The 24,256-nt window shown below is 35.0% G+C and overlaps 1 protein-coding gene across 7 annotated transcripts in view; it reads left to right on the top strand.

The window, feature by feature from the left end:
* ARHGAP12 (Rho GTPase activating protein 12) overlaps positions 1–24,256 on the top strand; it is a 121,894-nt gene that overhangs the window by 84,829 nt on the left and 12,809 nt on the right. For 3 of the 7 annotated variants that reach the window (XM_043563465.1, XM_043563464.1, XM_043563460.1), the window contains 6 exons: positions 363–488; positions 4,517–4,591; positions 4,922–4,936; positions 9,448–9,509; positions 13,542–13,623; positions 20,385–20,486. In XM_043563465.1, the coding sequence (XP_043419400.1) occupies positions 363–488; positions 4,517–4,591; positions 4,922–4,936; positions 9,448–9,509; positions 13,542–13,623; positions 20,385–20,486 (462 nt within the window). The remainder of the gene's footprint in view (positions 1–362; positions 489–4,516; positions 4,592–4,921; positions 4,937–9,447; positions 9,510–13,541; positions 13,624–20,384; positions 20,487–24,256) is intronic. The other 4 variants (XM_043563466.1, XM_043563461.1, XM_043563467.1 and 1 more) reach the window with 2 other exon arrangements.

The following is a 24,256-nucleotide window of genomic DNA, read 5'->3' as shown; positions in this document are numbered from 1 at the left end:
CCTGAGCCGAAATCAAGAGTCTGACACTCAACCCAGTGAGCCACCCAGGTGCCCCTATACTGCTTAACTTTTATAACACCGGTGTGAATGAGACGGTGTTTCTGTTATGCCTGTTTTACAGTTGGTGAAACGGAGACCCACGGAGACTGAATCTTTATTTTGCCAAGCTAACGTTAACTTTGTCCAACACCAAAACCCCTGATCATCTCAGTTGTGCCACAGTGTGGTCAAAGATGAGAAAAACTGAGACAAGAAAAATTCCTGTGATGAACTTCGCCTAACATTATGTGTCATTTGGAGCCTGCATGTTTAGATTCCACTTTTGTTTCTATTATTTATGAGGTATAATTTTTTTTTTTTAGTATAATGCTTCATCCCAACAACAAAGAGAAATAATTAAAAGTAGGAGCCTGGACAGGCGGCTGCAAGAACCGATAGTTTTAACAAAGTGGAGACATAGCACCATTGTGTTGGACACCAATGACAAGGTAGGACTTCTTGAGAAAAACTGTTGACAATATTGGCATGTTCTTTATTCTTTATACTTTTATCTTTTTCCTTAGGTGGATCTCCTATTTTGGTGACTACTGTTTTATTATATATAGACAGCAGCAATTTATCCTGGAATGGGTTTTGGTTTTGAAGCTTACTGATCTTTGCACAGTGGACTGACTTATCTGTGGCTTAATAATGTATACGTTTGAGCCTAGTAGGTGATAAATACTTTTGATAACCCTTTTTAAAAATCATATATCTGTTACTGTTTATCTTCAGTCTTCCAGAAGTTTTATAGTAAAGACATTAGTTAATTTTCTTCATCCCCTGGGAAGATCGGAATCCCACTCCTCTGTTTCCCTAATTGTTCTCTGCACGAAGGACTTTTATCAATCTGAGAAGTAATGTTCTCTGTTTCAAATAAGGGATAAATTTTGATGCAAACATCAGAATGGAAAAGCCATAATGTTTTTAACTTCCTTGTGAGTTTTCTCTTTATGTTGTATCTTCATTTTGGGGATGGAGTAGGAAATTCATGCGAATTTGTAGAACATCAGCCATACTAATGTAAAAATGAAAGGGCAGTAGTAACACTCTAAAACTAAAAAACTTATTTTAAAAAGATATCTGTCACTGGGGACTCTCTTATTTTATCATAATCAGACTTTTCCTTAGCATAATTAACAGGTTTCCTACATTTTCAGGTGTGTGAGTGAAAACAGAATGATTCACTCCTAAGGCGTGTTTCTCTATGCCTAGGTACTTTCAGATGTAAATTCCTTTATAAATTATATCAATCAGTCAAAACAAGTTGGTTTTTTGTGTTTGTTTGTTTGTTTTGTGACTTTAATATTTTTGTGAAATTAAATGGAAGGCTTTTTGTGCAGCTGTAGAAGCAGTCTACACACATTATGTTTGTAAGATAAACTAATAGAACAACAACGGAAGTAGTAGATCAGTTTGTAATTTATATTTTTTAAGAATATTATGTGATTTGAAAGTAGAGAGCATATCAAAGGAATGAAATTCTGGAACCTGTGCTATTGAAGCATGCTTCAATATTTAAGCATTGGGATTAATGTGAGTAGGTGAGATTCCTAGAGATTTTTAATAGAAAAATTTATTTAACTCCAAAAACCAGATTATAATTCATTGTAGACACAAAGCTTGTGTATGTTGTCATATATAATGTTCTAAGGCAAAAGCCATTTTTAAAAAAAATTTTGTTTATTTTTGAGAGCTAGAGAGACAGAGCATGAGTGGGGGAGGGGCAGAGAGAGAGGGAGACACAGAATCTCGAAGCAGGGTCCAGGCTCTGAGCTGTCAGCACAGGGCCCAATGCAGGGCTCGAACTCACGGACCGCGAGATGACCTGAGCCAGAGTTGGCCAAAGTTGGCCCAAGTTGGCCCATTGAGCCACCCAGGTGCCCCAAAAGCCATTGTTGAAACAACCCCACTCCCTCTTCATTCTCGAATAAAAGGGATGATTACTTTGCAGATGGAGACTTAGTTTCTTACTCTTGTAAAATCTTTTTTGAGATTTATTTTCAGTCTGTTGTTAGAATAACTTGCCTGAAGTTCTTACGACATTCCTTCTTTTTTAATGTTTATTTATTTTCGCGCGCGCGAGAGAGAGAGAGAGAGAGAGAGAGAGAGAAGAGAGAGAGAGAGACAGAGTAAGAGGGGGACAGAGGATATGAAGTGGGCTCTGTGCTGACAGCAGAGAGCCGAGAGCCTGATGCAGGGCTTGAACTCATGAACCATGAGATCATGACCTGAGCCAAAGTTGGACACTTTTAACGAACAGAGCCACCCAGTTGCCCCAGACATTTCTTTTTTTACCTGATTGTTTCAGAGTTCTGATAGCCTGATTTTCTTGCGACCAGAGATTTACTTATTTTTGGTAGAAAGGTCTTTTTTTTAAATACCCATACCTTAAACTTTATAAATGAAATCATAGATAATAACTTCAAGTAAGCTTTTCTATTTATTATCACCACCTAGTATATACATTAAGATTTGAGGAACTATGCCAGAACAAACTAGCTGAGTAATGTATGATGAGGGTTAAAGGATGTGTCACTTGAAATGTAATAGAAAGTGGGGTGCTTGGGTGGCTCAGTCAGTTAAGCGTCCAACTCTTGATCTTGGCTCAGGTCATGATCTCACTGTTCATGGGATCAAGCCTCGCTTTGGACTCTCTGCTGGCAGCTTGGAGCATACTTAGGATTCTCTCTCTCTCTCTCTCTCTCTCTCTCTCTCTCTCTCTCTCTGCACCCCCCTCCCCGCCCCTTGCTTGTTCTCTCTCTCAAAATGAATGAATAGACTTTGAAAAGAGGAAAAAAGAAATAATAAAGAAACCTAATACTATGTAGCAAATGTTGTCATGATGATACAAGTCCTAATTCAGATGTCAGACAACTTTGGAGAAGGTAGATGTGTGTATATCTGTGTGTATATGTATATGTGTGGGTGCACTGTTCCTGCCTATGTATGTGTTTTTTACTAAAACCTCATTGTAGACATTTAGATATACATGCACATACATTTATAAATATACATAAATAAGTGTAAAAGTTTTGTTATAGAATTCTACTTGTACATATATTATTACTTCATTTGCTGTGGTTTTTATTTCTGTAGGACTGATAATGTCATGAAAAAAATCGTAATTACCATTCACTTGTTTTTTAGTTTGTGGGTCATCAAATCTATCTTTTCTCTTTTTTTCAAACTCTTAATATTAGACACACAAGAAATTAAAAAGTGAAACATCTGAAGCAGTCAGAAAAATAGTTAAGTGAAGCTATACTAGATATGTGTAATTTCTTTTTGTAAAGATACATTTGATATGCTTTTGATGTTTCTTCATTAGTAATATAGGCTTTGAATGTTTGATTTGTAAGATTGTCCCTTCAGGGATTTTCTCTGTAAACTTTCACTACTATCTAGTTTCTCTGTTTACAAACTTTATATGGTATAAACCTGAATATTTTTTTCCACGTGAATGGATATGGAGTGGATGGGTTTTTTTTATCGTGTTTTAATACAAATTTCCAGGTTTGTTAACAGTACCTGACTTCATAACCATGGTAGACTGATAGAGATGTGAAGATGAATGTGCAAACACATTATTTAGTTTTATAAGAAAACTAATAATAAGTGTTGGCATATGATTTTTCTAATTCTCTTTTCCTAAGATTATTCATAAAGCATTTAGGGGAATGGAAAAAATTAAATGGAGTTTGGCTGTGGGTACCAAAAATGTTTTTTCAGTCTTGTCTTCTATGAAGAGTCTTGTAAACATCTGTGGTGGAAATCACATAACATGTCTTAATATTGACAAACCAGAATTGCTTTTAAAATACACACCATCGATTTGCTCCTGTTATATATTCTTGTAGGCTTAGACATTAAAACATTTTTTTTCTGGAGAGTTATTAATCTTTAAAGTTTTTTTGTGTGTTTAAAAAAATCTTGTTTATTTCTAGTAATTGAAAGTTAGCTATAAATTACTTTAAATATTAATAACCATTTAATTTAATTTACATAGATAACCATTAACCAAAAAAGTTTTCATTCTGGCAGTTGCCACGTCATTCCTGTGACTGTTGCTTGCCTAATCCCGGGTATTCATACCTGCCGTACCAAGAGCCAGTTAGTATGGTGACTAATACATTTTTATCCATAAGTGTTTAGATTTTACCTATTTTAAATGTGGTCAGTTGAAGCTGATACAACATCATGGTATTAAGGCAACATGCATCATTTCTTTTGAGTAATTCTGTATGCAGTATTTAGGTTTAACTGTAATTAGAATAAAATATGTCATATTTCATTAACTTTAAGACATCTGTATTTTATAAATCAATACCATACTAGTTTCAGAGCTGAATATAGAAAGAAAATAACTAGGAAGAAAATTTTTTAGCTTCCCTTATTAAGCTCTCCCACTGCGAATAGAGGGAGAAATATAATGCTATAAAATAGAGTAACATTTTTCATTACTTATTTCTTGTAGGAATCTCCAACTGCCTCAAAACCCTGCTTTCCTGAAAATGAATCTTCTCCCTCTTCACCAAAGCACCAAGATACAGTTAGTATGATAGCATATAGTATAATATAGTCCAGTTATTTCAATCAGTTTCAATAAGTTAATTTTCTCTAAGTATAATGTTTAAATATTTCTTGGGCTTCTATTAACTTTCTTTGGTTTTTTAGATAATAATCATAAAATAGGTTTAAATTAAGAATTTAATCATTTTATAGACTTAAAAGCCCCCTTTTTATGCAAAATATGGTATCTTCATGATTAAATAATTTATATACCATATTTGTAAGTGACAAATTTATATTTGGTTTTTTAAAATAAATATAACATCCCTGGAAAATACTGTCAAATTATACTTCACTCTTTTTTCCTCAGGACAGCAGTCCAAAGGTAAGCAGTTTCCCTTCTTCCTAATGACCACAGACACCACTTTTGTTCTGTGCTGTACAATTCAATGACGGGTCTAAGCCAGAAGAATATTAGAGGTCTGAACTCAACTTTAAGGTTGCCCTAAACTGAAAACCTCCAGATGACTTCTCTTCAGAGACCTGGTTTGACTTGGATGAAAGTTTACTTAATCTGTGTATTGCAGTCCCTCCTGGTCTTCCCTGTATTGGGCTGATCCTGCTAGACCCCTTCAGTGGCTTTCCTTTTCTTTTAGAATGAAGATCAACATTTGTAATGAGGACTACAAGACTGAGCATGCTCCAGCCTTACCTCACACTTCTTGTGTCCTCCTTTTCCCTCCTTGCTTGTTCTCCCTCAGCTGCACTGTACTTCTTTCCTCAAAAGAGCCTGCTTTTCAGCTCAAGGTCCTGGCACATGTCATTTCTCTGTCCACTGAACCATTTCTTTCCCACACCTTTGCCTGTGAATGTTCGTTTGTTCAAGTTCAGTTCCGATTTTGCTTCCTCAGAGAATCTCATTTGAATCTTCTAGATTTGGTCAGATTTCTCTGTAATACTCTTTGTAGCATGTAATTATATGTTACTTGATTATAGAAAATAAGATAACACTTTTCATTTTTATTTCTTATAGGAACCTGAGACCCTCTATTTGTGTCTGTCTTCCCTGCTAGACAAAGAAAAGCTTTATTAGAGCAGTAATAGAGGAGCCCTAGTACTTCTGTGGGTACACAGAGTAGTAGCTTTTCAGTAAATACTTATTGAATGAATAAATAAAACTTTTAAAGCTTTTTAAAAGACAGACTTTTATTGTTACTTCCTTATTTTATGGAACTGTAGTAGACTTACTTATATGATACTTCTGATTTTTTAGAGGCAAAGGCTTCCACAGATGCCATTTTATTTTTGTAACTCTTTCTCCATTCCCTAACTGAATCACATCTTTTATGGTTCATATCACATGTTGTACACAGTTCCTTCTGACATTCATTGTCAGAGTCAGGACTGACTCTTTCAGAGGCCTTGCCAGACTAACCTTAGCATAATAATGGTCTCTTCTTTTTAAAAAAAATTTTTTTTGATGTTTATTTTTCAGAGAGAGTGAGCAAGCAGGGGAGGGGTAGAGAGAGAGGGAGACACAGAATCTGAAGCAGTCTCCAGGCTCTGAGCTGTCAGCATGGAACCTGACGCAGTGCTCAAACCCACAAACTGCGAGATCATGACCTGAGCTGAATTCAGACGCTCAACTGACTGAGCCACCCAGGCGCCCCATGATCTCTTCTTTTTTTCCTGAATTGCCAAGTCTCTTATTGCATCTAATAGTGTAAATGTTAACTCATGTACCTGTCATCTCCCTACTAAGGTTTTAAACTCCCAAGGGATACATAGTGACTACTTTTTTAGTTTCTATTTTTGATCTTTTGCATTATGTAACATAGTACTGGGTACATAAACATTAAAGATAAAAGTGAACATGACTTTAGTGGTGGTGTCAGGAATTAGTGTATGAATCTAAGGTGTTGTTACCCTAATACTCTTTATTAGCGCATCTAGAAAAAAAGCAGAAATCCTTTCTAATTTATTTTAAATACAGGTAATACATAATTATTAAGGAGACCTTTTATAAATTATTTACATTTTGGTAAAAGCGAATCTCTAGGTTAGACTAGAAACACAAATTTGCAAATGTTCCACATAGAGTTAAAAGGACAATTTTCAAATTATTTCCCAAACCATTTACCCCTTTTCTCCAGAGTTTGACAGCAACTAGACTATCCTGGACTCATGGTACCCCCTGATGGCCATCACAGGGAACTGTCTCACCAGTATTTTCCTCTTTGATTCTTTTATCTTCAAGTGAAAAGTTGAATAGGTCTGTTAGTTCTGCGTGACTCCATTCTTTTTTCCACATAATCATACAACTTTTCTTTCCTGTTCTGGAGTACACCTCTTCCAGGCCATCTGGCCCCTTCCCATTGAGGCTTTTGCCCTCCTTGACTTTTCCCTTTCTTGGCCCTCCACTTCCTATTCTCAACTTGTGCTTTTTTCCACCAAGTCTTTTTTCCACCAAGCCTGCCTTTCCCACTCTTAATGGGTTAATACGGGTTAATACTTCCTTTTTGTGAGTTAAAATCTGGTTAGTATAATGCCTTAGCAGTAAGAAAAAGAAAGCTACAAATTTAGGAATGAAAATAGTACTGTAATCATTGTTAGCTTCCTGATGTCATCTTAAAATCTCTGCAAAGTGCCCATCTATCTCTTCAGACCCTGTTTTGTTTTTATAAAAAGCTTTACTGAAATATAATTCATGTACTGTACAATTTACCTACTTACATGTATAGTTAAATGGTTTTTAGTATATTCAGGTTTGTGTAGCCATCATCACAGTCAATTTTAGAATTTTTTCATCACCTCAGGAAGAAACCACATACTATTAGGTATCACTCCTCTACCTCCACATCTCACCTAGCCCTGAACAACTAGGAATCGCACTTTCCGTCTCCCTAGATTTGCCTATCCTGGACATTTCATAAGAATGGAATCATACAATATGTGGTCATTTTTGACAGGCTTTGTTCACTCAGCGTGATATTTTCATTTAACCTCTTCTAATCAAACCAGATTTAAAATTCCATCCCTCAGTATAAATTTTAAACATGTTCATTTTTTTTTCTTGTTTCATTTCCATTCAAATGCATTACTGTTGTTTTTAATGCCCCCTTCAAATCCTTTTTTGAGATATGCCGCATATGCTTTTTAAAAAGATCGGTGTTAATGTTTCCGTGCAGTATGAGTACAGTGTGGATTAAATAGGTGTGGGCTGATGCAAGAACCCAATCTCTTTCCCAGTGTGTCTGTGACAGATGTGCATTTTTTTTAAGTTTTTACTTAAATTTGAGTTAGTTAACTTACAGTATAGTATTAGTTTCAGGTGTACAGAACAGTGATTTAACAATTCCATGCATCACCTGGTGCTCATCACAACAAGTGCCCCCGTCCTCACACCCACCTCCTTTCTGGGAACCATCAGATTCTTTTCTGTAATTAAGAGTGTGCTCCTTGGGTTGGCATTCTTATAGGCTTGACTCCCTCTCCTCTGTTCTTCCAATTCCTGTGTCCCCTAGCTCACATAAGCAGTGCCCTCCTGGCAGTTGTTGTTACTTAGTTCCTGTATCATTGAAAGGGTTTTTCCCCCCTCTCTGCTCCTGATAGTAAGTTGGGAATATTCTTACTTAAATGTGCATACTTAAAATTGTGTAATCGATGTTTTTGTTAAGAGGCAATAGAGAACTGTTAGAAGTATCAGGCTTGCATGTCTAAGGAGATCTAACCTGTGTTTCATGAAAAAATCATAGTAAAACTTCGCATGGTATTTCCCGAGTCTTCATTATACCACAAATGATGAACATTAATACTTTATCAGCTTTGTCTATAGATGAGAATTTTTGGCAGAGTAGGCAAAACTTTCAAACATTATTTTTTAGACATTATTGAGAAAACAGTCCACATCATGTTTATCTCTCATACAAGAAAGATTTATCTTTTTCTAATGGAAATACATTGAGAAAATAGCTGAGGGATAAATTAAGTAGAAATAAATTCTGAATTGGGAATATTTTTTCTTTGGTGTGTATGTGTGTGTGTGTGTTTTGGTTGAAGTAAAATTGTTCTGTCATATACATACAGTGCTTACTAATTTGGATGATTGCTATAGACATCAACTCATGTAGATTAAATTCAGTTGAATATTGGAAGCTAAGCAATGAGAAAGTGTTTCCTTTCTTCCACCTGGAAGAATTTTAAGATCCAATTTAACTTCAGCAAAGTGGTTTTGCCTTCAAGGGGTTTGATGATAAAGCTGTGTCACTATTTGACATCAGCTAACTACTATATCTGGTTTGTCCAGAGCCCAGTTTACCATCTGATAGTATGTTTAATGAAGCACATACTGAATTTTTTTAATGCCACATTAAGGCCAGTTCTATGCATAGAAACATTGACTTTTGAGTAATTTATTAATACAGTTACTGCATTTGTTTTATTTAGTTATTTTTTACATTCTGACAAAGGAAGTTAGTATCTTAACTAATTTTCAGGCAGTACTGCTGTAAAATAATACAAAGCAAATAATTTCTTTTTGTAGTATTTATCATTATAGCATTGTATTACTTTCTTTGAATAGGAAGTCATAAATCATTTTCCCAATACTGACTAGTAGTGTTCATGTGGAAACCTAATTTGACAGCAAAGTACTTTATGGCTGCTGTGACTTGAGAAGAAGAAAGGTTTAATTGTAAAGTTACCGAAAATAACCTTACGGAAGTACTAGGAAATTGTATTCCCAACATACTTTAGAACTAAGCATATTACATACTGACTAATCTTTTTTTAAGCTGATTTTTAGAGTACCAGATCATTTTGTATTAATCATATATAAGAATTTAGATTTTACTGTCTAGATGAGTGATGTGTAAATGGTATTACTCTGTTACATAGGGTCAAGAAAAATATGGATTATTAAACGTAACAAAAATTACTGAAAATGGGAAAAAGGTTCGGTAAGTATAAAAATCATTAATATTCTGACATGTATTATTTGATTGAAATTAAAAGCTATGAATATAGTTATAGTAGAAATGATTAAAAGGTTCATAAGAATTTCAAATAATGTATTTTCTAATATAACGTATGTAGGGTTGTCATGAAATGTATGAAAATCTCCCTTTGTCTTGGCATTTTTAAAGGTGGCACTAGATTCAGAGGTGATAAAGCAGAGGATTCTGATCAAGCATTAGCTTTATTTAAACATTTTTTTCAGTAAGTCGTAAGTGCACATGGTAAAAAACAAAGATATGCATAATATTTAGCCCAAAGTCAGTCATCCATCTATGAGTTCCCTTCCCTAGAGGCAACTAGTTAAGTCTAATGAGAAATAGTGTTTTCTTCCAGAGTTAGAAGATATATACATCTGTATATGCATAGATTAATTTTTTAAACAGTCTTTGAAGAGTTTATTTTGGAGATGGTTCTGTTTCGTTCATGTAGAGCTGCCCATTGGTTTTAACTGCTGCAATATTGTGTGGCTGTACCCTAGTTTATTTAACCATTATTTGCAGGTAGGTAAATAGGCCTTGTCTATTGGTAGACATTTAGAATGATTACATTTTTTTTTTGCTATTGCAAACAGTATTACACATACATTACATCTTACATAGTTCATTTTGCAAGTATGTAAATATACTTGTAGAATAAATTACAAAAGTGGACTTGCTAAGCCATATGCAGTAGTCATTTTGATAGTGTTCCAAGTTATGCTCTGTGGCACTGAATCGGTTCATACCTCTAATAGCAGTGGATTTCTCCACACCTTTGCCAATTCAATATATTGCCCACTTTTTTTGATCTTTGCTAATAGAGATTAGAGAGAAAATGGTATTTTTAATTTGTATTATTTTTAATGTGGTAGAATATCATAAGCCACTTGTAGGTCTTTTTGTTGTTGTTGAATTGCTAGTTCATCCCCTTTGTCTGCTTATCTATTGGGTTGCTGGCTTTTTTGGTTAATGTGTAGTAACTCCTAATGAATCAAGGAAATTAACTCTATAAGCTAAGTTGGATTTTCCCCAGTTTTTAAAAAGTGCTAAAATGCTATGATTTTATAGTCAACAGAGATCAGTCTGTTGTGTAAAGAAGAGTTTAAAATTTACATATAGTTGAGTTTTTAAGATTTGCTTTAACTGAACTGTCTTTGTCCCATTTTAGTACTTGGAAGTTTTTCTTTTAAGTGGTCTGAAATAGCTTTACAAATACTGCAATTATTTGTTCCTTCATCTGTTCTTTGGGTGGAGTCACTTGTGAATGGGGTCTTTATTTTTCCTTTTCTCCCTTTTGGGCATGTGTAGTGCAGATAGTTCTTTGGCCACTTTCTCTGTTTTTGTTTTTCCTGTGGTAGTCTTTTAGATTTTCGACTTCTTTTGGAATACTTTTGGTGATTTATGTTTTCTAAGAAAATCATCCATTTCATCTTCAGATTTATTTGTGTGGAGTTGAACAAAATAGTTTTTTTACTTTTGTGTATATCCAGGTTCTCAAACATTTTGATCTGAGAACCCTTTAAACTCTTAAAAATTACTGAATACTGCAAAGAACTTTTGTCTATGTAGTTTATAGCTATAGCTATTTACTTTAAGAAATTAAAACTAAGAAATTTTAAGTATTGCAACTCTTAAAACTATAACCCATTATCTGCTAACACAGATAACACAATTACACATTTTTATGAAGGAAAATACCTGCATTTTCCAACACAAAAAATTTCCCTGAGAGGTGTGGCATTGTTCTACATTTTTGCAAATCTTTGAAATTTGATTTGTTGGAAAACAGCTGGATTCTCATCTATGCTGGCAGTCAGTCTGCTGTGACACATTGTTTTGGCTGAAGTATATGAAGAGAATCCTCCCTTTCATATATAAAGCTGGCAAAGGGAGGAGTAGTTTAATATTCTTAGGTTATTGCACATATTTCTCTGCTACACCATAACTCCACAAGTGTTAGTTGCAGTTAGTGAACTTTCCTACTTAGTCACGTCAGAGTCCATCGGTCTGTGTTGCACTTTGAATGAATCTTTACCCATGCACAATTTTGTAGCATCTTGTGGATCATTTGGAAAATAGTGGTTCACTAAAGTTTGCTGATTTTTTCAAATGTTGACGTATTTTATAATATCAAAGAATCACAAATCTGTAACATCATCAGAAAAATCATTAAGGATTGGAAAATCGTCCACATCACAGTGGTGGGTATGCCAGGTTTTCCCAAATTCTACTTACCCTTTGAAAGCTTTAATTTTTTATTGTCAACAAGTACTGTCATTTAAATGACACGCTCACTTCATTTATTTTTGAGATAATGTCTACCTGCCAAATGCTCAAGACTAAATAACCATAGTATGATCATCAGTCTTGTTTTTGTTGTTTTTTTCCAGGAAAAATTTCCTGGGGAAAAAAATGTGACTAATTCTGCTTGCAGCTCAGTCCCACAAGTGCTTCAGTCATTGAGACAACTATTGTTAATCCACTATTTAATATTCAATATTCTTAATATGTTTACTAGTTCTATAGTTTTTCTAATTTTGAAAAATAAATTCAAAAAGTTTATTTAAAGTAGAAATACACTAATTTTAGCATTTTTCAGAGGAGGGAATCAGTAGATGATCTCTCTAGAAATAGAAGATTGAGTATAAAATAAATTTACAAATAAAAATAAATCTCTTCAAAATATCTTAAGAGATCCACACAAAACAAAAAATAAAATGAAAATATAGCAAAAAGATGACACAAGGACTAAACATATGTCAATGTCTATACTCGTCTATTGAAAGAAAAAGATAACTCAGATGAAGCACAAAACAAAACCCACCTAAATATTATATATAAAAGAGATACCTGAAAAATGATTCAGAAAAGTTAAAAAAAAAAAAAAGGGCATGTCCAAGATACAAAAAGTAAAGCAAGAATGGGGCTTTTAATAGCAGACATGTTCAGTTCGGAGGGGGCAGGGGGAAGGAAAGCATTAAGCATCACAAAGATGGGGACTTAAGATGATAAAAACTGTGGATAAATCCACAATAAAGATCTAATCATTAGGAATAGCCATTCACCAAGTAAGTAGCATTAACTACCATAAACAAAAACACCAGGAAATAAAAGGAAAATTAGATAGAAACTTAGTAGTAGTAAACTTTATTTTACTTTTAATCCATGAAGTTCAAGTATACATAAAAACTAATAAAGTAGGTCTAATTGATATGTATTGAGTTCTGCATTCTGAAAAAGGAAAATAAATCTTTTTAGTACCCATAGAATTTTCACAAAACTGTCAGTATGTTTGGCAGTAAGGTAGGCCTTAATAAATTTCTGTAGTAGACCTATTTGACATTCATTTTAGCCTGCCAGCAGTTGAATTTCCTTATAAGGTAAATATTGCTTGTCTTTGGAATGTGGGTTGAAGGAGAAGAAATAGGAACTTTTCTCTTTATACATTTTTTTCTTCATACATTTTATATTTAGAGTTTTATATATGTGTTAATTTTGTAATTTAGGACAATAAAAAAACCCTCATCTTAGTAACCTCATTGATCAATGAGTATGTAATTTATTGTATACTTGTAACGTACCTAGTATCTATCACTTACATTGTGTAGCCGTATTAGGGGAAGGGAGACTACTAAGAAATATAAAACAATATGTATCTATAAAGAATTAGGTGAAGGGGGCATGTTTGCCTAATTTTTAATCATGGGTAATTCTTGCCAAATGGTTCAGTTCATGTTACTTCAAAATAAATTCATACCCTTGATCACAGGTGTGCTGGATTAGTCCATGAGAACTTAATTAGGTATATAGTTATTCTGATAACTTCTATCTCTATTAGCTTCATTTATTTGGGGCATTATATTCTCAGTAAATACAATTGGAATGTCAATAATGAGTATACATTGTGGAAGACATTGTTAAGTAGGTTTTAATATTTTAAATGCAGTTGGAAAAACTAAGGAGCAAAGTTTTAGTTGGTCATATTTATAATTACAGAAAGAACTGGTTGTCTTCTTGGGCCGTGTTGCAAGGTTCATCTTTACTCTTTACCAAAACTCAAGGAAGCAGCACAAGTTGGGTAAGTATTTCTTCTCTTTGAGGGCTTTATACATTTAAATTTTGTGGAAGGAACTGCTGGGGCGCCTGGGTGGCACAGTCGGTTAAGCGTCCGACTTCAGCCAGGTCACGATCTCGCAGTCCGTGAGTTCGAGCCCCGCGTTGGGCTCTGGGCTGATGGCTCAGAGCCTGGAGCCTGTTTCTGATTCTGTGTCTCCCTCTCTCTCTGCCCCTCCCCCGTTCATGCTCTGTCTCTCTCTGTCCCAAAAATAAATAAACGTTGAAAAAAAAATTTTAAAAAAAAATTTTGTGGAAGGTATTTTACCTGAATTTCATGTAGTATTTCAAAGTCCTTCTAGCTACAGCTGGTATGCAAATAAAAGTAAATGAAATTTTTAAAAAGATGCATTTTGACTCATAACAAGAGGGCTAATTAGAAGTCTGATAAGTTGTATTATTTAAATCATCAAAGTCTGTTGTATCCATTGGACTGAAAGGTGAGCTTACTACTTGGACATAATAGAACAAAATATCTCTCTTTATTCACCTCCAGGATGTTATAGGTTGTCCGAAAGCAGAGCATTCCAATGAAACTTCATAAAGCAAAGAAGCAATTACCACTAATTTATATGGAAAAATTTTTGAGCATTTTTATCCCTCCCCCTACCCACCCCCCATCCCTCTTTTAGGCTTTTCTGATACCTTAGGAAATATCTTGCTAATGGATGCACAAATGAGCTAAAGCACAGATGCTTACACAGTCAAAACCATGGTGGATTGATGCTCAGGTGCTAGTGTGGTTCCCTGAGAGGGAGCTTGGGGTGTGAGTTTGCCTCCACAGTTGCTCACTGACAACAAATGTCCAACGCTGTTTTCACTCTTCACCTTTTTTTTTTTTTAATTTTTTTTCAACGTTTATTTATTTTTGAGACAGAGACAGAGCATGAACAGGGGAGGGGTAGAGAGAGAGGGAGACACAGAATCTGAAACAGGCTGCAGGCTCTGAGCGGTCAGCACAGAGCCCGACGCAGGGCTCTAATTCACGGGCCTTGAGATCATGACCTGAGCTGAAGTCGGACGATAAACCGACCAAGCCACCCAGGCGCCCCACTCTTCACCTTTTTTAATGAAAGTGCAAATACTCATCAGATTTGTTTTGGTTAACAAAAACAGATACTAATGTAGGTCTTTTGTAAAAGCAAAGTGGTGTAAAACTTCCAAAAAGCAGGGGACACCTGTAAAAGCTTTCTTATGCTTTGTGGTTTTGCCAGTTCAGATGTTTACTCAGAAAATAAACAGTAATGTGTCAAGCCCCACCTTGAATTGTGATCTGATCCTTGGCTTACTAGTCAGTGATTACATATCTGTGTATGTCAGCCAGCATTTAGAAGAATAAGTAAATGTCCCATTACTTACGGGATTTTTGAAGTTTTTTGTATATCTGAGTGTTTGCTATTGTTACCCCTCAGTTAATTTGTAATTGAAATATTAAAAATTACAGTTTGTGACATAATAGTTATTAACACTTTTTGAATGCATAATATGTGTCAGGTACTCCTTTAAGGGCAGAAGATTATGCATATATTATTACCCTTTTAAGTCTGAGATAGCTACTGTTTATCATCCCCTCTTCCCCTGCTGTAGATGAGAAAATGAGGTGTAAAACAGTTAAGGAGCTTGCCGAAGGTCATATAGCTAGCCACTAAGTGGCAGAACTAGGTGGCATTTTGTCTCCAAAGTCCACCCTCAGAATATTTCCAAAAATTTTTGGTAATTGAATTTGAAAAGTCAAGCTTAAATAAAATTTAAAATGAAATCAATCTAACGTCTTTAGTCTGCTCTATATCCTACCTTAACCAGTATTTTCTTATATTTACTGTTGCTCTAAAATTAACAGGACTTATGGACCTTATGTTTGATAAAAAAAAGAAATCCATTTATAAAATTCAAGCAAATTCTACTCATTTACATTTATAATGCAGCCATTTAACATATTACTCAGAACCAGGAATGCATAGAACATGTTAGAACTCTGATATGGCAACAACCCCAAAATCCTCTGGATTGGGCACTAATATGAACTTTCTAGAATGTTTCTTCTGTTTTGTTCACCAATTTTTTGATTTGCTTCATTGTTTAACCAGAATGGTGGAACAGACCTGTGATCTGCTTTCCATATTTAAAGATTGAAATTTATCTTAAAGTAAATGGATAATTATGTGTTTCTCCTTTTTTTCTCTGAGGTAAAGCATATGGTACTTTTTGTTTGTGCTAATGCATTTCTAGAGGGTTATGCAATTCTTCTTCCTGCTTGTGGCTCAAGCTTTCTTTGAAATCGAGTGCAGGAAATGAATGCAAGAAGAGGAATGGAGAAGCAATTAGAGATTAATAAGTAATAAAAAAGTACCTAAAGAAAGCCGAGTAATGGTTATTTGATAATTTCTGATACTTAAAGATTGGAGGTTGTGGTATGTGCAGATAAAGTAGAGAACATTGTGGTAAGAGGTGTCATTTAGCTAGGCAGATTTGTATGTGATTTAAAGAAAATGAAAACTTTTTTAAATTTAAAGATGTTAAGTGAATACCTCAGCTCATGATCATCAGTGCAGGCTGGTTGCATTTTACTTAAGGTTTTCACTCTTGAAGATCTTACATAATTCAGAACTCATAATTAAATCTAATCTTGACAAAGGATGTGAGGTATTTCTGTTCATCAGCTAAAGTTGTGTTACTGTATTACCATGTGGCAATAACGGAAACAGTGTAAAATTCAGTGAGCCAGCCAATTTTGAAACTGTAGAATTCTTAATTAATTTTTAAGTTTAGGGATTCACTATTTGAACTACTGCCTTTAAATGAAATTTTATTAATGTATTTTGAATTATAGAATATATTGCAATCATTTCAAATTGGTATAATTAAATAAAACTAAACAGATGTGAGATGATAAAATGCTTGGATTTGCAGTTAATTCTTAATTTTTATTTTATGGCAAATTTAAAAATCAGACTTTCTTTCCATATGTAACAATTATGAAGTTAATGAAAACTAAATGGGCTAAGTAAAAGCAAGTCAAGATGAGTCAAATAAAAAGTATATGAGTGTGTACAATATATTTTGGCACATACAACATTCATAAATATTAAAAAATTGGTGAAATATGTGAAAGGCTTCTTAACTGATTCTGTAATTAGGATTGTTAAAAAGGATTTGAAAAAATCACAGCTTTGTTTCTCTGCTCAGTCACCGAGTAGATCTATTGTAGGTAAAATATATCCTGTTTATATAATGAAATCACACCTTACCTGAGGATGAGATTCTAAGGCTAGATAATAAGCCAAAAAGACAAAAATCACTTGTAGTGAAAATGTCCTTGAGTATCTCTTAGAAAGGTGTTAGTTAGAAGTTGGTCTCTAGCAGAGATATTTTCTGCCTTTGATGTTGGAAGATTGCTTGCCCTCCACTTGGTTTATGTTAAGGGGCTAGTTGGTCCCCAGGCCAGTTGGTTCTTTAAAAATTAGTTTCACAATTAGTGCAAAAACCTATACCTAGATCTACTTGAAGAAAGAGCAGGTTCAAATCTTATGCTCACTCCAGGGCATATACTCATTGATTGAAGGCTGAGCAAAATCACTCACACTATTTGAAATTGTTTTTTGTTTTAATTAATTCATACTTAGCATTTATTTTTGGTTCCATGGATAGTTAATATTAAGTAAACAAAACATACATATGCACCATGCAACTCCGCTATATAAGATAAATTTTACATAGGTGGTGCATGATCCAGTGAGCCTTTCTTTCCCCTTTAGGATATATTCCAGTTGTTTTCTGTATAATTAGTTATCCACTGGATTGTGATATCAATAACATAAATTATACTTGTTTTTTTTTCTTCATTTCACCTGATTTGTTCAACAGACCTTAAAGCCTATTTTGTTCTGGGCATTGTGTTAAGTTTGGGGAGTTATAAGTAAGTAACATGGTCTTTATCCTCATGACTTACACTATAATGGGGAAGACTGACAAGTTGCACAGTTATAATGTGACATGACATGTATTGTGCTACCTTTCGGGATATCATTCATCATATTCCTTGAGTATTATAAAAATCACCCCACAAATATTAGTAATTATTCAAATTTATTTATATGTGCTTTTAAATATCTAAAAATTGTCATTTTGGGGGGGCAGATAATTCTTTGTTGTGGGGGCTCTCCTGTAAATTTTGTGGTATTTAGCAGAAGATAGTAGCATCCTCACCTCCAGGTGTGACGACCACAAATATCTCCAGACATTGCCAGATGTCCCCTGGGAGACAGAATTGCCTGTGGTTGAGAACCACTTGTCCTAAAGGAAGAGAAGGCAAACTGGATGGTAGGGCCACTGGGGGACATTGCCCAGCAGGTTGCAAGGAGGAAGCTCCCAGATTCAGGGGCTGCTGGGTAAGATGGTGGTGGGCCAGATGTGACTCCCGTCTGTGACCCTTCAGGTCTTCTGTTGTGAATACAGACGAAGATGTTTAATGTAATTTCTGTTTAATGCAATTTCTATAAAGCATTCACCTTAAAAATAAAGCATGAACTTCCATAGTAACAGAGTCAGAAAATAATTCTGAGATATAAATGCTTAGTGTAATTTTTAATGTAATTTCTATAAAGCATTCATGTTAAAAATAAAGCATGAACTTACATAGTAACAGAATCAGAAAATAATTATGAGATATAAATACTAGGGCCTTTGCAAAATATTTGGAAGTTAAGCTTTGTGTTGTGTCTGCTTGTGGAATTGTATTTTCGTCCCATTTGTTTCCATATGCTTTTCTCTTATGTGTCATTTGCCGTTGTGCATTATTATGACATCATCACTTTCTTCCCTTTTTCCATCAAGTCATTCTGCCAACAGGGCTCTGTCTCTGAGCTCTTGCTTTCGCTGCTTTCTTCTTGGAAAAACTCTGTCAGTCGTCGGCCTGCATATGTAAAATCTGATCCTGTTTCGGCTGTCACTGTATGTGTTCTTGTTGCATGCCCCTTGCCACAATTATTCCATTTTCTTTGCCATGAATTTATTGGAGGGATGTATGATAAAGTGGGACTAAAGTTTGAAAAAGAATGAGTAACAAACACAAAATTTTGCCAACCGCATTGAATGTACTTTTACCAGCATTCCATGTCCTGTCATTGTATTTGTTATTTGGTTGCTATATCTTACTTGGTTAGTTATTTAAGCTAAGTATCTTAGCTTATAGCTAACCATTTACAGGCAGGTAATGACAATTTGTACATGGATTTTTATCATTCAGTTAAATGTGTACATTTAAGTTTTACAACTTTTGAGATCATCATTTTTGCTCAGAAAGTTCTCTTTGCCCATTGTAGCTCCTCCTATGGTTAATTAAATGTCTTTTGAATGACAATGACAGACACTTAAGGCCAAGACTCTGTAAATTAGTCAAAATTTTTGTGATTGTTATTATGATTCCACTAATAAAAATTCCATATAACACCCTAAGCTTTGTTTTGATTCCACTAATAAATGCCATATAATATCCTAAATGTTGTTTTGTTATAACAAGTACATTATTTAAGTCCACATTGCTAGCTGAAAAGATGAAGTAAAAGGGAACAGATGAAGTTGAACCATTCATTAAATGGGAAGCTACTGAGTAGTGTTATGAACAGTGACTAAGATATCAGTAGGTTGCTGGGGTAATATCCATTTCCAATGACAAACATAATTTGACTTGAAAATATTTTAAGAAACAAAATCTTCTGTAATAAATCTTTGGCCTTAAGATTATAGCCCTTAAAGATTTAAAACCTCTAAACCTTTCAATAAATGGGAAAGCTATTTTCTGTTCTTAGTTCTGTTGTCTATTCTTAGTTAAATTTCTAAACAAAAATTTAAGTTAATGATGACAAGGTGCAGAGTACGTCTGTATTTAACATGAATTTTCTGCTGCTTGCTAATCTTTTCCTTATCTGCTTAACAAAATCTAACAGCTAGCTAAGTGCTTTTTCTTTTCATGTCAGCTGTCTTCCTATTCTTTTCACAGTTTTTTATTAAATTGCTGAGGCTTCATAGCATCTGGCTCCAGGTATAATTTCTAACAAAGGCTAAATAAAAGAACATGAGGCTTAGAGTTTTCTGTTTTTATAAGTTACTGTTAGTTGTTGACAACATAAATAGTCAATAAGGAAATAACTCTTGAAAGCATAATCAAGTTTATAGAATGTTTATTGAGTGGAAGACAACTTGATATCTGCCAGATATTATTTATACATATGTAAGAATAATGCCTTGCCTTTTGAACACATCATTTTACCTAGTCCTATATAGTCTAGGTTCAGTTCCAAGCCAAAGGATACATGCATTTGTAAATTTCCAAATAAAGTATTACAATTTTCCCTCTCTAGGCATTGTTCCAATTTGTACTGTACTTGCATATGAAGGCCTATTTCTCTATGCAAAACATAGTTTTTCATCTAACTTTTAGAATTTTTTTTCTACACTGATGGGTGAAAAAAGATTTTAGTGTGGCTTTATTTTGTGTTTTTCTTATTAAGATGCAAGTCGAGCCATTTCCTTTTCCGTGAACGATATATTCATGTCTTGTAGACATTTCAGTTTTAAGGTATGAATTGTTATTTTATAATAAAGACAAGAATTTGAGGTAATCACCTATTTGATTTATTGTTCATAATATAAAATTGGTCTAAATTGTTTTTGATACGCTCGTGTACATGAATATCACAAGGGTTTTTCCTTTTTTCTAAAATGAAGTTTGGGAGTAATCAGTCCAAGCCAGAGTTCACAGTGGACCTGAAGGGGGCGACAGTGGAGATGGCTTCAAAGGACAAATCCAGCAAAAAGAATGTATTTGAGGTAATACATTTTTTTTCTAAGTATAATTCACCTTCTTTAAATTTTTTTTAATGTTTATTTTTGAGAGAGATTGAGAGAGAGAACAGGGGAGGAGCAAAGAGAGAGGGAGACACAGAATAGGAAGCAGGCTTCAGGCTCCAAGCTGTCAGCACAGAGCCCGACCCGGGACTCGAACCCACAAACTGCGAGATCATGACCTGAGCCGAAGTCGGACATTCAACCGACTGAACCACCCAGGCGCCCCTATAATTCACCTTCTTAACCATAGTAATTGGGTGTTCTTTTTTTTTAGTTCTTTTGAGCTATATTTTAATGCAACCGATTAAGGCAAAGTTGGTCTTTAAATCAGTTTGGTGTCATAATTTAAGGGGGAAAAAGCTGGTATAAAGATCTGGGCTTCACTTGCATAAATTATTGGGTCTCAGACTATATATTACAAGCCTTTGTTCCACAGTCTTGCCTTTCCCTACCGACAATAAAAAGGGTGTGGATTCCTTTACCTACCAAATCTAATATTGAAAAATAAGTTGAAACCTTTCTATTTTATCATTAAAAATCCCCCACAGTAATATATGATTCTGTATCTGTTATTATTGCTGCATATCAGACCACCTTAGAATTTAGAAGCTTAGGAGAAAAGAACCATTTTTTTAGTTGGGTTTGGCCTTTACTGAGCTGAGTGGTTCTTCTGATCTCACATGGGGCCATTCACGAGGCTTTAGTAGTGGCTTGACTGCGTCTGGGCAGTCTACTCACATGTATGGTGTTGTGCCAGCTGCTAGACCTCTTTCTCTCCAGGTTCTCTCACTCTTCAGGAGACTACGCCAGGCTTCTTCACGGGGCCGTGTCAGGGTTCCAAGAGGGTAAGAGTGGAAGATATAAGACTTCCTGAGGCCTAGATTTAGGAGTCACACATCAGTGGATTCCATTGGTTAAAGCAAGTCCGAAAGCCAGCCGAGTGTTGAGGGTTGTGGGGAACTAGAATCCACCTGTTGATGGAGGAACAGTAAAGGCACATTGCAGAAGGGTGTGTATTCGGAGATTGGAGGAATTTTCCAGACTGTCTTTGCAAACAGTCTTCCCAATCCTAGCCTTCCTTTAGAGCCTCATGTATCAGTCCTTTCCTGTCTTGTCCAGGCTTCCAAGTGAGACCTAGGCTTTCCTGCTCCTATGATTTTTACTCTATCTTAGTATCCATGGCAGTCTCTGCTTATCACATGTTACCTGTCTTCCAAGACCCATGAGAAATGTGACCACAACACTGATGCTTCTTTTTTATTATGCTTTTAAAATAGCATTTAATTGGGGCACCTGCGTGGCTCAGTCGGTTGAGCGTCCGACTTCGGCTCGGGTCACGATCTCGCGGTCCATGAGTTCGAGCCCCGCATTGGGCTCTGGGCTGATGGCTTGGAGCCTGGAGCCTGCTTCGGATTCTGTGTCTCCCTCTCTCTCTGCCCCTCCCCCATTCATGCTCTGTCTCTCTCTGTCTCAAAAATAAATAAACGTTAAAAAAAATAAGTAAATAAAATAGCATTTAATTGAGTGTGCCTTAGTTTACCATCGTGTGTAAATTACGCTTCCCACTAGATAATTATTATTTTTTCAGCAGAGAGACTATTTTTCCTTATCTTGAAGTAAGAACTGACAGTATCTCATGTGCAGTGAATATTCAGTATTGGTAGACTGGCTTGACGGACTCTGGGAAAGTAGTACAAGAAAGGAAGTCAGTGTTTACTGAATTAACCTTGTAGTTTTAAGAAGTGATTTAGAGTGAAAGTGAATCCATGGTCAAATAAATGCAGGCAATGGTGTATATTGTTATTCTTTCCTTAGAAAATCAGTGTACCCTGGAATATCAAAGCCCTGCAATATCTTGAAGGAGAGAATCTTGTTTAACTTTCTTCAATCCAGTATTTCCCAAATTCATATCTTAAATATCACTGAGGAATACCTTTTTTTTTAAAACATTACTTTGGGAACTGTATTTGAGGCATATGTCTCAGAATGTTGTATGGGAAACAATGCAATATGTTCCTTAAGGAAAAAAATAAACAGTTACTAACCACAAAATAGGAAGAAGGCTTTCTCCCAATACCTCATAATTTTTCTTAGTCAAGTGGAAGAAACTTTGAAGCAAAGTGATTACATATAATCTGGCAGTAGCCTTCATGTAGAATAATACATAGTATCCTTACTTGAGTAGTTCATGATTTGACACTTAATTTAGTACTGTTTCTTTCCAAAAGTGATGTAACATTTATTGTCTGTGCCTTTTCTTTATACCAAGCCATTATATTTATTTGCCTATTAAATAGGAAATAATGAATATTTCACTCTTTCATATATTTTTTCCTACATTTATTTTTTAACTGGGGAGAGAAAAAAGTTCCTCAGATTTACATAAAAAGATCACAGATTTTATTTCTTTACAAATGAATTTTGTTTTGGGGCACCTGCGTGGCTCAGTCAGTTGAGTGTCTGATTCTTGATTTCAGCTCAGGTCATGATCCTGAGGTTGTAGGATTGGGTCCTGCACCAGGTTCTGCACTGAGCATGGAGGCTGCTTGGGATTCTCTCTCTCTTTCTCTCTTTCTCTCTTTCTCTCTTTCTCTCTCTCTCTCTCTCTCTCTCTCTCTCTCTCTCTCTCTCTCCCCTCTCTCCCCTCTCTCCCCTCTCTCCCCTCTCTCCCCTCTCTGCCCCTCCCCTACTTATGCATGTGTGTATGTGTTCCCTGTAACATAAAAAACATAAATTAAAATGAATTTTGTTTCAATTCTAATTGAAAACACACAGCTTTGATACTTGAACTTATTTTTTTTGTTTATTTCATTTTATTTTTTGTTCTCATTCATTTTATTTTTTTAATTTACATCCAAATTAGTTGGTGTATAGTACAACAGTGACTTCAGGAGTAGATTCCTTAATGCCCCTTACCCGTTTAGCCCATCCCCCCTCGCACACCTCCTCCAGTAACCCGCTGTTCTCCATATTTATGAGTCTCTTATACTTTGTCCTCCTCCCTGTTTTTATATTATTTTTGTTTTCCTTCCCTTATGTTCATCTGTTTTGTATCTTAAAGTCCTCATATGAGTGAAGTCATATGGTATTTGTCTTTCTCTGACTAATTTCGCTTAGCATAATACCCTCCAGTTCCATCCACGTAGTTGCAAATGGCAAAATGTCATTCTTCTTGATTGCCAAATAATACTCCGTTGTGTGTGTGTGTGTGTGTGTGTGTGTACGTACATATCACATCTTCTTTATCCATTCATCCATCGATGGACATTTGGGCTCTTTCCATACTTTGGCTATTGTCGATAGTACTGCTATCATTGGGGTGCACGTATCCCTTCGAAACTGCACACCTGTATCCCTTGGGTAATGCCTAGTAGTGCAATTGCTGGGTCGTAGGTTGGTTCTATTTTTAGTTTTTTGAGGAACCTCCATACTGTTTTCCAGAGTGGCTGCACCAGCTTGCATTCCCATACTTGAACTTATTTTTTAATGAAAAAGTACACTAGATTTCAGCAAGTTTTATTGCATTTGTGTGATGGAATTTGGGACCCTAAGTTATTAGATTTTTGTTAAGAATTTTTTTGTGAAAAAAAATTTCATGTTTTATAAAATAATTCCTCTGGGATTATTTTATATTAAAGTAAAAAATACTCTATTGCTATGCAGCATTACTTTAACCTTTCATCACTTAATGTAACGTCTTTTGCTGGTGGTTTTGTAGACTTTAGTTTAAATATATTCATTTATTTGGGGGC

The sequence above is a fragment of the Prionailurus bengalensis genome, chromosome B4, assembly GCF_016509475.1.
Source record: "Prionailurus bengalensis isolate Pbe53 chromosome B4, Fcat_Pben_1.1_paternal_pri, whole genome shotgun sequence".
Lineage (NCBI taxonomy): Eukaryota > Metazoa > Chordata > Mammalia > Carnivora > Felidae > Prionailurus > Prionailurus bengalensis.
Note: the sequence above shows the minus strand (reverse complement) of the source record. Positions and strands in the feature narration are given on the sequence as shown.